Here is a 13184-nt window from a genome sequence, read left to right on the forward strand (position 1 = left end):
TCCAAGCTGAGAACAGAGGCTTTTGCAAGTCTTGTTTCATAAGGGTGTCTCCAGCACAGAATTTCTCCCAGCATAGACACAGCTGATCCTCACAACCACCTGGCCTGGAGGTCAGTTCCTCCCAGTGATACCAAAAACAACCAAGGTTTAACTACAACAACACTGTACACACAGCCACAAAGGGGTGCACCAGGAGTGTTCACCTCAGGTAACTGGGGAAGCTGAGCCACTGGGCCCTATAGGACACCTAGCACACAAAGCCACTCTATCAACTCAGAGAAGCAGCCAAAATGCGGAGACAAAGAAACAAATCACAAATGAAAGAAATGGAGGAAAGCAAATGACTGGATATAGAGTTCAAAACCACGGTTATAAGGTTTTTCAATAATTTTCTAGAAAAGGCCAATAAATTTAGCGAGACCCTCAAGGATATGAAAAAGGACCACTTAGAAATTAAGCACACACTGACTGAAATAAAAAATATTATAGAGAGACCCAACAGCAGACTAAAAGATCACAAGAATCAAGTCAAAGATTTAAAAAACAAAGAAGAAGAAGAAAAAAAATCCAACTGGAAAAGAAAAAAGAATCCAAAAATATGAAGATAGTGTAAGGAGCCTCTGGAACAACTTCAAGCCTACCAATATCAGAATTATGGTGGTGTCAGAAGAAGAGAGAGAGCAAGATACAGAAAACCTATTTGAAGAAATAATGACCGAAAACTTCCCCCACCTGGTGAAAGAAATAGACTTACAAGTCCAGGAAGCACAGAGAACCCCAAACAAAAGGAATCCAAAGAGGACCACACCAAGACACATCATGATTAAAATGCCAAGAGCAAAAGACAAAAGAGAGAATATTAAAAGCAACAGGAGAAAAACAGTTACCTACAAGGGAGCACCCATATGATTGTCAGCTGATTTCTCAACAGAAACTATGTAGGCCAGATGGGAGTGGCAAGAAATATTCAAAGTGATGAATAGCAACTAAGATAACTCTACCCAGCAAACCTATTATTCAGAATTGAAGGTCAGACAAAGATCTTCACAGATAAGAAAAGCTAAAGGAGTTCATCACCACCAAACTAGTATTATATGAAATGCTGAAAGGTGTTAAGAAGAGGAAGAAAAAGAAAACAGTAAAGATAAAAATTGTGAACAACAAATACATATATATTAACAAGTGAATTGAAAATCTGAGGAACAGAATAAACTGGTGAATATAATAGGATCAGGGGCATAGAAAGGGAGTGGACTGACAATTCTTGGGAGGAAAGGGGTGTAGGGGGTACGGGAAGAGACTAGACAAAAATAATACACCTAAGGATTAGGACAGTAAGGGGGGGCAGGGATGTAAGGGCAGAGGGTGGGGTGGGAAATAGGTGGAGGGGAGCTATGGGGAAAAAATGAACAATTGTAATAATCTGAACAATAAAGATTTATTAAATTTTAAAAATTTAATAAAATAAAATAAATGCTTATGTAAATGGACTCTGGAGCCTCACTGCCAGGCTTTAAAATCCAGCTCTGACTTACCAGTGTGACCTTAGTTACATTTCATAACCTCTCCCTGCCTCAGTTTTCCTCATCTGAAAAAGGGAGACAATGGCACCTACCCATTTGGGTTGATTTGTGCATTAAATGACTTAATCCACAGTAAGTTCTTAGAAAAGTGCCTGACCCAAGGCAAGTACTCAGTAATGATTTATTATCATACTTACTTTAGTCATGCAATTTTTTTATGTCCTATTACTATGGTAATATAGTCAGACGTGAAGCATACAAACTTCCTGGTACCTAGAGCTAAAGGTTGCTATGTTATTCACTTGGTTCCTAAAGGACCATCCAGAACATTGTCACCACAGTATACTAAATAGTCTTCCGATGTCCCCAAGGGAGGTCGTGTGTTCCCCTGAGGAGCGCTTTCATTTCCGGAAAGCGTGGAGGTGAGAATGCTGCAGAGTGAAGCCCCGGACACCCGGGCTCCAGGGCTCCTCTGCCCCCGAGAGCCGTGTGGCTCAAGCAGGCCACCCAGTGTCCGTGATGCAGCCTCCGCATCTACAAAGGCAGGGGAAATGGTAATGGGTTGCTTACAGCCGGTGTGAGAAGTCAGTAGTTAGCATAGTGCTTAAACCTTTTGGTCTCAAGGCCATTTATTGTCTTAACAATGACTGAAGACTCCAAAGAGCTGCTGTGTACTAGTATATGGTCACACCTGTCAATATTCACCATATTAAGAATTAAAACTAGAAAGCGAAAAACAGCTTAAAGTTTTATTAATCCCGTTGCATCTTAACATAAATAAGAAAAAAATATTTTCCAGAAAATAAAAAAAAAAGCTCTTGAGGAGAGTGGCTTTGCTTCGCATTCTCGCAAGGCTCCTCCGTGTCTGCCGTGGCAGAAGGCAGCGGGGTCCGCCTGGCGGCTGCCCTTTCAGTCTCTTGAGATGTTATTTTGGAGAAGCATGTGGAGAAAATCAGCCTCCCACAGATATGTAAGAGGAAAGGGAGGAGGGTGTTAACATGCTTTTTAGATAATTAGGATCTCCCTGATTTTGCACCAAAATACAAAAGCAGTAGTTTCTGCAGGTTAGTTGCAGTGTGGTACCTGGTCACAGTGAGCTTCACTCTGTTACGTTAAAAGCCATTCAGCGGTTTTGTGCTTTGCATCTCTCCCCGGTGCGTGATTCTGTAATATCATACATTGGCCGCTTGAAAATCTTCCAAATATTGGTATATTTTCACTATATAATATCCACACATTGTATTGGTTAATATCACCAGTCTTTCATGTATTGGGAAACTGCCAAACTTGTATAAGCAGATACAAATTTTCCAAAAATCTAATTTAAAAAAATATATATTATATTGATTTTTTACAGAGAGGAAAGGAGAGGGATAGAGAATTAGAGACATCGATGAGAGGGAAACATTGATCAGCTGCCTCCTGCACACCCCCTACTAGCGATGTGCTCACAACCAAGGTACATGCCCTTGACTGAAATTGAACTTGGGACCCTTGAGTCCACAGGCCGATGCTCTATCCACTGAGCCAAACATCTAATTTTTAGGGCCAGTTAGGGCCGAAAATCTAATTTTTGATTGAAAGTTCCGATTATATTATTGACAGTGAATACTGTCAAGTATTTTCCATGAACTGAGGGTCTCACTCCTTTCTCTTTTAAAAGGTGGGCTGTCAAAGACTCGGTTTGAGTAGCCGTAGGTGGTTCCATGGGAAGAGGGGCCACCTCGAGGTTGTGTTTTTCCTTGGGATAACCATTGTACTTCAGTGTGCAGCAGAAGTCCCTTCTGGAAACTTCCCACTTTGTCCCACAGAATATTAAAAAGACGTGTACTCAGAGGGCAAAGGTTTAATAAAATTAATAATTTCTATTGTTTACATCAGTGATTTTGAAGCGGTGTGCCACAAGAATTTCTAAAACATACAATACCTGACTATTTAGTCAGGGGTACTGACCTCTTTTCCCTTGATTGTCAAATAGAAAATGACAACAGCCAACACAACAACAGCCATCCTGTATGAAGGAATCAAAATCATACCTATTTTTTGTTCACATCTGCAAAAAATGCAATATATATTTGTTGGTGTGCTGCAGAATTTTAGTAGCTAGTTTATATGTGCCATGAGAAGAAAAAGGTTGAAATCACTGGTTTACAGGAGTGTTTTAAGTGAAACTAGATTTTTGCAAAAATTTCAAGTGGGGATGAAAAAATACAATGAACATTACTGCAGTTGGATGCTATTATGAACACAGTTTGACCACACAGACACCTTAAAAGAGTCTTGGGGTCCCCAGAGGTGTGTGTACCATGCTTTGTGGACTGTCAGAAGAATACGTGTCATGTGCTTAGAATGGCGCCTAGCACCTGGCAAGTACCGTGTTGGTGATCATTATTATTATTTGTGTATTCTTATTAAATATCATCATTGATTGACCCCAAACTCATTGATGGTTTTTATGAGAAGCAGGAGGTGACACTAAGGCACTATCTGCATATACGTTCAAATGGAGCGCAGGGAAGTGGGCCACAGGCTGCAGGAAATGAAGTTTTAGCATTTGGAATAATAACCTCACCTCACCCTTTCTGTTCTGCCCATGTGCTGAGGTTCCATAACAACGACAGCTAATTTAATAGTAACTGAACAACTGGCTTTATTTTTAAAAAATAAATCTTCAATGTTCAGATTATTACAATTGTTTCTCCTTTCCCCACCTCCCCCCATAGCTCCCCTCCACCTGGTCCCCACTCCACCCTCTGCCCTTACCTCCCCCCCGCCCTGTCCTCATCCATAGGTATATGATTTTTGTCCAGTCTCTTCCCGTACCCCCCATACAGACACCCCTTTCCCCCAGAGAATTATCAATCCCCTCCCATTCTATGCCCCTGATTCTATTATATTCACCAGTTTATTCTGTTCCTCAGATTTTTAATTCACTTGACTTTTAGATTCACTCGTTGATAGATATGTATTTGTTTATCATAATTTTTATTTTTACTTTTTTCTTCTTTTTCCTCTTTTTAAAGAACACCTTTTAGCATTTCATATAATACTGGTTTGGTGGTGATGTACTCCTTTAGCTTTTTCTGATCTGTGAAGCTTTTTATCTGCCCTTCAATTCTGAATGATAACTTTGCTGGGTAGAGTAATTTTGGTTGTAGGTTCTTGCTATTCATAACTTGGTCCGATGGCTGTGGGTTATTGTTAAGCTGATTAACAACTGGCCTTTTTTTTTTTTTTTTTTTTTGCAGAGCAGCCTAGAGAAGGCTTCCTTTGTCAGGCTGTACTTGGTCTCTCAAGGACGGCTCCCCCTGATGGGCGTGAATGACATGCTCGGTGTGGCTGCTCAGCACCAGGAGAGAGACGCCCTGGCTTGGGTGATCCTGCACAGCTTGTACCACGCGCGGATTGTGAGCCATGCCAACACAGGTGAGGCCAGCGGGGCAAGCATCCCGACAGGAAGGAGCCATCTCCTTAGCTGTCACTGTTTCCCCAACTTGCACGCTGGGTTAGTGCTTCTTGACACAGGTGAGGCCTTGTCACCCCGAATGAGGAGCACGTTGGCCGGAAATGAGCAGGTATAGCTCACAGCATCCACTCTTTAGCGATGGGAACGAATTCTTTTGAGGGTTTTTTTTTTAATCTCGTTTTTGGCCCTCAAAGGATATAGAGAAGTTGATCAGGTAGATTCTGTCAGACGGGATATCCATTGATTATGCCTGATGTTTTCAGGAAAATGGCTTTTGGGTAGTCATTTAACAGACAGACCAAAAAATAGCAACAATGAACTTGAATAGTTATTCTATAGGAAGAACTTCTCAGGGGTGAGGAGAATAAAATCTGGATGGCCTCACTGCATCCTCAAGCCAGGAGGAGTTCCAGGCCTGAGCTCTGCTAAGGAATTGTATGGCGCAACTTTTAAACTGTTTACACATGTAGGCTTTAGGAGTCCTCTGAAAAGGGAACTCCTTCGTTTCCCCTCCCACGCCTCTGGTCATGTGCTTAGGATTTCTCTGTCTATGTTCTGAGTGGCATCTGGCTTAAACGGATCAGACATGGCCAGTCGCTTATGCTTCTGTGCCCCGTATCCCCCATCTTTTGTGTCTTTAAAGTTTTGAGAGGAAACTGGCAAACGCCTTGGAAATGTGGGTTCCACTTCCTCTATGGCAATTGAGATGGTTGTCTCATATCTGTGTTTGCACCTCACCAATGAAAAATGAACCTGTGATGAGAAACTAGAGTTCTTTACTCAAAATCAAAACTATATTTATCAGGGGGGGAAATCCAGTAGGTGTTCCCAGCTGAGCATGAAGATAATTTAAGCAAATGGAAATAAATTTGAGATTGCTCTTGGTTCTAACCTTCCATCTTAATCCCTATATTTTTCTTTTTCAGTGAATTTTTGAAAACCTTTCTAAGTAGTTCTTACTATAATAGGAATCCTCATTTTTAAAAAATAAAAAAGGAAAAAATCAATGTGTTGTTTATTCTCTATTTACCCATAACATCTGGTTTTTACTTTTTATGTCTTTAGATAGGTTTCTGTGCGATTTTTGGCATTCAATATCACTGGCTAGTTGTGTGCCCGATTTCTCATATTGTGTTTAATGTTGAGAAAGAACTACAATAAATGCATTTTACCACTAGTGGGTGGGTAGGCTTAAAGAATAAATTAGCCATTGAAAATGAAGACCGAAATACGTTTATCTGCCGTGAATAGAGTAATTCTCACGGGGATGGCAAGTCTTGGGTATGGTGAGAGATCGGACACTATTTCATGACATCCTCACCAGGAGTTCTGCTTGAGCTATGATAGTCATTACTGTTCTGTTTTGCATTTCAAAGGAAAAACCCTGATCAGGTAAGAAAATGTTTTTGTCTTTTCAGGTGTGTTGAAGAGAATGGAATGGCTCTTGGAACTGATGGGTTATATCAGAAATATTGCTTACCAGTCAACCTCTATTCAGAACATGGCTCTTGATGAGGTACAATTCAGAGGAGTAATTTGTAGCTTTTTTAAAACATAAAACTTACATTTGCTCTCCCAAAAGGAGAAATATTTTGCGCCTGTGGCTTTCTTTTCCTCCTTCCTTTTATTCTTGGGAAACAACAGTGGCGATAACTCTGATGTCACAAGAAATGGATGTTCTTACCAGGTTCTTGTGGACATGTAAGGTTACACCTTGAAAAAGATTTCAAAAGAATACGTTCCTTGACAGGCAGCACACAAAGGACACCAGTTGGAGGGCAAACCTAGGGTCTATGTACCTGGACTTGACCCCAAGGGCTCCGGCCTCCATGCTGGCCCAAGAGGCTTCACCCGCCTGGTTTGAAGAGATTCCTGGAGTGTGTGCACACCACTACCTATGGGTATGTGTGCATATATTAGCAATTTTCAGCACAGCTTCAAATTGACTTCTGACCCCAAAAAAGGTTAAAAATCACTGGTATTGGGTGAATTAAAAAAGAAAAAGATTATGCCCTAACTGGTTTGGCTCACTGGATAAAGTGTCGGCCTGCGGACTGAAGGGTCCCAGGTTCGATTCCAGTCAAGGGCATGTACCTTGGTTGTGGGCACATCCCCAGTGGGGGGCGTGCAGGAGGCATCTAGCTGATCATTGTTTCTCTCACCAATGTTTCTAACAATCCCTCTCCCTTCCTCTCTGTAAAAAATCAATAAAATATTGGGTCGGCAACTAAGTAATTGCTGGTTTCTCACATATATGGCTTCAGTTGAATTTTTAGGTTTGCAGACGTAGTACAAATGTAAAACACATTTTGTTATTTGATAGTTTGTTATTTGATAGTTTAAAAGGAAGGAGGAAAAGAAAGCCACAGGCGCAGCTGTTAATCAGTAAAAAAAGTTTTTTGATCTGTTTTGTAGTTTTCGTTTGGCGTTCGTTAAAAAATGGAAAATCAAAAGGAACATTTTCGTCATATTTTGCTTTTTTATTTCCTCAAAGGGAAAAATGCATCACAAGCTCATAAAAAGTTATGTGCTATTTATGGTGACGAAGCCTTAAAAGAACGGCAGTGTCAAAATTGGTTTGCCAAATTTTGTTCTGGTGATTTTTCACTCAAAGATGAAAAACGCTCTGGTCGTCCAGTTGAAGTTGATGACGCCCTAATCAATGCAATAATCAATTCGGACTGTCACAGTACAACACGTGAGATTGCAGAGAAGCTTCATGTATCACATACATGCATTGAAAATCACTTAAAACAACTTGGCTATATTTTAAAACTCGATACATGGGTTCCTCACGAAATTAAAGAATCACAGTTAACGCAACGCATTAGCAGCTGCGATTTGCTAAAGAAACGTAATGAAAATGATCCATTTTTAAAACGACTGATAACTGGCGATGAAAAATGGGTTGTTTACAACAATATCAAGCGGAAAAGATCGTGGAGCAGGCCAGGTGAACCAACTCAAACAACATCAAAAGCTGATATTCATCAAAAGAAGGTTTTGTTATCAGTTTGGTGGGATTACAAAGGAATTGTCTACTTTGAACTCTTACCACCCAACCGAAAGATCAATTCTGATGTCTACATTGAACAACTAATGAAATTAAACAATGCAGTTGAAGAAAAGCGGCCCGAATTGACAAATCGAAAAGGTGTTGTATTCCATCATGACAATGCAAGGCCACACACATCTTTGGTCACTCGGCAAAAATTAATGGAGCTTGGTTGGGATGTTTTGCCACATCCACCATATAGTCCTGACCTTGCACCATCTGATTACTTTTTGTTTCGATCTTTACAAAACTCCTTGAATGGTAAAAATTTCAATAATGATGATGATGTCAAATCGTACCTGATTCAGTTTTTTGCTAATAAAAACCAGAAGTTTTTTGAACATGGGATTATGATGCTTCCTGAAAGATGGCAAAAGGTCATTGATCAAAATGGGCAATACATTACAGAATAAAGTTATTTAGTTCCATGAAAAAATTGTCTTTGATTTTCTTAAAAAAATCCGCAATTACTTAGCTGCCGACCCAATATATCATTAGTAAATGAAATAATGACAGCACTTTCCCCCTTTCCTTATTTTCTAAATAAGGAAATTTTTTGGTTTACAGTTTTTTTCCTACAGGCATGTCTCATTCACATGTTTCCTTTGTGAGTAAAAATGTGCACAGCCTGGAATGTTGTTTGAAATTCTGCCCCACTTTTCTGAGGAGTTGCGTGTGTTTTAAATTTTTATTTAGTAGAGTAGGAATTCTAAGAGATTGAGTTCTTTTTGAACTTTTTCTAACAAGCATAATCTATCATCTTTTTTTTTTATTTTATCTCCTGCGTTTCTATTAGCCTTTTCTGTTTTCTTATGAAAAATCTTTTAAAACCTGGGAAATACAGATAAGCAGAAAGAAGTGTAATTTAAATCACAGTAATTCAACATCTTAGAGGTAGCCCCTGTTACCACCATTTCTACAATTGTCTAGAACAGTCTAAAATCTAAAGGGACAGATTCTAGACAGACTCGGTAAAATGCATGAGGAGAGTCATTTGTTATTGTTCAAAAATAAAACAAGACTGTAAATATTTTTAAAATCAGTTTCAGCCATGTAACAATAAATCTAAATATACTTTTCCATAGCACTCTTAATTAATTTTTAATCTCTTAGAAAACACCAAACCAGATGAGTATTTAAAGCTCCATATGATTAGAAATTTAATTATGTTTCTCCTGAAATGTTAGAGCATTAATAATCAAACTGATGGTCCTTCTGTATTCCCAAAAGAGGACCCCAAAAACCTACCAAAGCCCTACAGCAAACATGTCAAACTCAAAGGCTAACCCAGGCCAAATAAATGAGGCACCTGGCCCACGGTCCATGAGTTTGACATGCTTTCCCTACAGTGTCTCCTGATTCAGTTTGGAAACCGAGTTTGCTCTTCAGTCCAGTCCTCTTCTGGGGCAGGAGGGGCTGTGGAGAGGGGAACAGAGCATTGCATCATTACAGGGCTATGTATGTGAACATGTGTTACTCTGAGTGATTAAAACATGTTACTAGCTTTGTGTCTATTTCCATTATAGGCTCTGGACTTCTTGTTGCTGATCTTTGCAACGGCGGTGGTTGCATGGGCCGACCATGCTGCCCCTCTCCTCCTCGGCCTCAGTGCCAGTTGGTTGCCATGGCATCAAGAACAGGGCCTGGCTTGGCCAGCATCCAGCTTCCTTGGCAGGAGCCCAATGCACAGGGTCACTCTGCAGGCGGCCCTCGCTCTCCTTCCCAGTAGCATGCCGCTGCTGCTGCAGAAGGAGCCGTGGAGGGAGCAGGCCCAGAAGGTGAGGGCGGCTGCCTGCTGCCGGGGCAGGTGGCCATTTCCTCCTCGACAGTTCCTGCCGTAGATGTGACGTGGGAGCCCAGCAACACTGGACTCACCCCACAGGCTTTCGTGCTGGGCCCCAAATCCCAGCCAGATGCAGAGCCTCAACAGAAACAACTTGCTCATAGCTGGGGGTGGGGGGGAGGCAGGCGGGGGTCTGCCTACATTCATTTATCAAAGAAAGACACATGGGTTCTTGGTCCTGGTGTGGAAATGATGAGTAAGCTTCTGAGAGCTCAAGATTGCAAGAGGGAAAGGAGTGTAGAGTAGTGATGAACAAGGGAGGGGGGATCAGCAGTGCCTGGGGGGCGGGTGCCTTTCAGGGAATCTGAAAGGAAACATGAGGGTGGAGCACCCATCATCTCGCGTAGCCCAGCTCATTCCTTCCTGCAGCCACCTTCCAGGGAAGCTGTGGGATGTGTGGGCTGTAAGGTGATCTCCCTGCCCTCAGGAAGTCCCTTACGCTTTTGATATTAAGACTTTTGATTCACCAGCTTACTCGCTGTCCTGCTGAGCAGATGGAAATACTGCGCTTCCCAGAATTCTCCTTATGTGGCCTTGACCTGTTTTTATTTTAATACAGTTGTTTTGGAGGATTCTTTCTGAATCATTTAATCAAAATTGGATTTTTTTTTTATGCTGAAAGCTTAAAACTAACTTTATGACTAATCTTCAAAAGTATTTTTGAGCTGCAGACTCATAGTTTAGCTGTGCACAGCTCCCCTGAGCATCTCAATGAAAATTCCTCTCTTTTCTTAAACCTGGTAAATGTTAATAGTATTGGCCCAACTTTTGTGTTTTCTGTGACATCAGAAACGAAAATCAGTTTAAATGTGGTATTACCTCGTGTTCTTTCTGGCCTAGGACACCAGGCTTGCTTTGAACTACAATGCAGACATCTGCGTCTGTTGTGTGTTTATAGAGTTTGACTTATTTACTTTACCGGTAGGATATTTTAAAACAAAGTTGAGAAAAAATAAACGAAGAAAAAAAGCTTTTAATTAAAGCAGGGAATTAGGAATGCTTTCTTTATTATGTTACTCTTTCTTCAGCCCAGCTTCTATGTCCACAGTTCAAATGAGTCAAGACTGGCAACATTCAGGAATCGATGAAATTGCCCTATATCCAATTCGAAAACAATTTTGTCTGCACCGTAGGAAATCAGTCCAAGGTCGTCAAGACTATGAGTTTCTACCTCATTTGCAGGATCTATGTGCAGTTAACACACTTGGCTCTAGCTAACCAATTGTTACGCTTTTTTTATTTTGCATGTCAACTTGCTGTTTTATATTCATTTGGGCATGAACTGTTCTTATCTATAGAAACATATTTTATTTTAGAAACAGTAGCTTACATCTGCTGAGTTTCCCTGTTTAATGCCCAGACTAGGAGCTTAGGCTTGGATGTACATAGACCCAGGTAGCAAGCAGCATGATGCAAAGATATAGTATGAGGCTTTTTTTTTTTTTTCTTTTTTTAGAGAAAGAGGGAGAGAGGGGAAGAGGGAGGGAGGGAGGGAGAGAGAGAGAGAGAGAGAGATATCAATGAAAGAGAAACATCGATCAGCTGCCTCCCTAACCCCCCGCCCCCAACCCTTCTAACTGGGAATCAAGCCAAAATAGGGCATGTGTCCTGACTGGGAATCGAACCTGCGACCTCTTGGTGCATGGGATGACACTCAGCCAACTGAGCCACACTGGCCACAGCCAGAGTGTGAAGCTTTGAAGCTAGGTATATTTAAGTTCAGATCTTGACACTGCTATTCAATGACAGTGGAATTGGGCAAGGTTTTTGACCAATCTGGACCTCTCAGAATAATGAGAGAGAAAAGTTTCTCCGAGGCACACAGGAGTCCCTCTGAGCCCCTGTGTCCCTCACTCTTAAAACCTATACCAGGTCTCAGGTATTCAGCGAGGAAAGGAGGTTTGACTTGGTGGGTCTTCTGACTAAATGGGAGCTGTGTCTGCCTTTCACATCTTGTGCCTGGTCCCTTCCTGCAGGGCCTCCCCAGCCCAGTCAGGTGCTCCCCAGGGACTATGGCTCTGGTCCGCAGGTACGCAGGTACGCAGGCCCGAGGGCTGACTGATCTCTGACTGGTACTGTTGTTCTTCATTTTCTTTCTAGTTCATTGATTGGCTCTTCAACCTCATGGAAAGTCCTAAGGAAGGCCTCTCTGCGGAATCCAGGGGTCTTTTAAAAGGTAGGACTTCTGTGCTTTCTGCACACGATAGGGAAAACCTCCCCGTGCTGTCTGCGCTCAAAACAGCATCAGAGCAGGTGTTGTCCTGGTTCAGCGGAAGGAGAAACTCGGAGCTGCCACCCTTGTGGCCTATGGAATTGGAAAGTGGATCTTAAAAAGTTTCAGTGCATTTAGTTTTCTTTAAATGGTTTTTAAAATGTTTTATTATAATTGTAAAATACAACTTAACCAAAACTTAGAAAATTCATTAAAAGCAAAGAGGAATCCAGAACCCCATTGGCCAGTGATAATTTTGACATTTTTTCCTGAGTTTTTGCTCCCTCTGGGCATGTTGTTTTAATGTGTTTGAAATTATAAATAATTGAGAAAATACACACTTTGAATACTTCCTCTTATATTTTAAAATTATTTTTTAAAGCATTTAACCTTTTCTTACGCTGGCTTCATCCTGGTATTTTTAATGGCTGCCTGGTATTTTGCCAAGGGAGTTGGACATTTCCCAGGTATTTATATGTTTTTGTGTGATTTTTTTTATAGTACTCCTCTATTGATTTGTTAAACTATGACTGTTGGGACAACAGACATAGAAGGTATTTCTGTGAAAATTATATAGATTTTTTTTACTCAAATATGAGAAGTCTTTCAGGGCTGGCTCTGTGGGTGGGTGGGTAATAGTTGCTATGGTTACCTGGACATGCTGTAACATACTGCTCTGAAACGGCTCACCTGGGAAGGTTGCGTGTTGGCCTACCTTTTGATAACCTATCAGGCCTGTCTCTAGGCTAGAGCCATAGTCTGACCATGTTTTACTTTAAGCATGGTGTAATTTATTATTTGCCAAACAAGTGAGAATTTCCTAATGTATTTTGTCTGATTCTTCTCCCTACCCACAAAGAGGGTGGAGGACATGTCTGTGAAGGTGATTCTGATCAGTCACAGGACTTCACTGAGAATAGGGCTGGGGCCTGAAATAGTTCCACTAGGCAGTGGTCAGCAAACTCATTAGTCAACAGAGCCAAATATCAACAGTACAACGATAGACATTTCTTTTGAGAGCCAAATTTTTTAAACTTAAACTTCTTCTTATGCCACTTCTTCAAAATAGACTCGCCCAGGCCGTA

The 13184-nt window shown here is 41.1% G+C and overlaps 1 protein-coding gene across 1 annotated transcript in view; it reads left to right on the top strand.

Annotated features, from left to right (window-relative positions):
* The window catches only part of FOCAD (focadhesin), a 274520-nt gene that overhangs the window by 258959 nt on the left and 2377 nt on the right, over positions 1-13184 (top strand). The window contains exons 40-43 of the mRNA XM_084898094.1: positions 4772-4949; positions 6408-6505; positions 9571-9822; positions 11988-12063. Coding sequence (XP_084754220.1) covers positions 4772-4949; positions 6408-6505; positions 9571-9822; positions 11988-12063 — 604 coding nt within the window. The remainder of the gene's footprint in view (positions 1-4771; positions 4950-6407; positions 6506-9570; positions 9823-11987; positions 12064-13184) is intronic.

Source organism: Pipistrellus hanaki, assembly GCF_964339955.1.
Source record: "Pipistrellus hanaki genome assembly, chromosome: 11".
NCBI classification, from domain to species: Eukaryota; Metazoa; Chordata; class Mammalia; order Chiroptera; family Vespertilionidae; genus Pipistrellus; species Pipistrellus hanaki.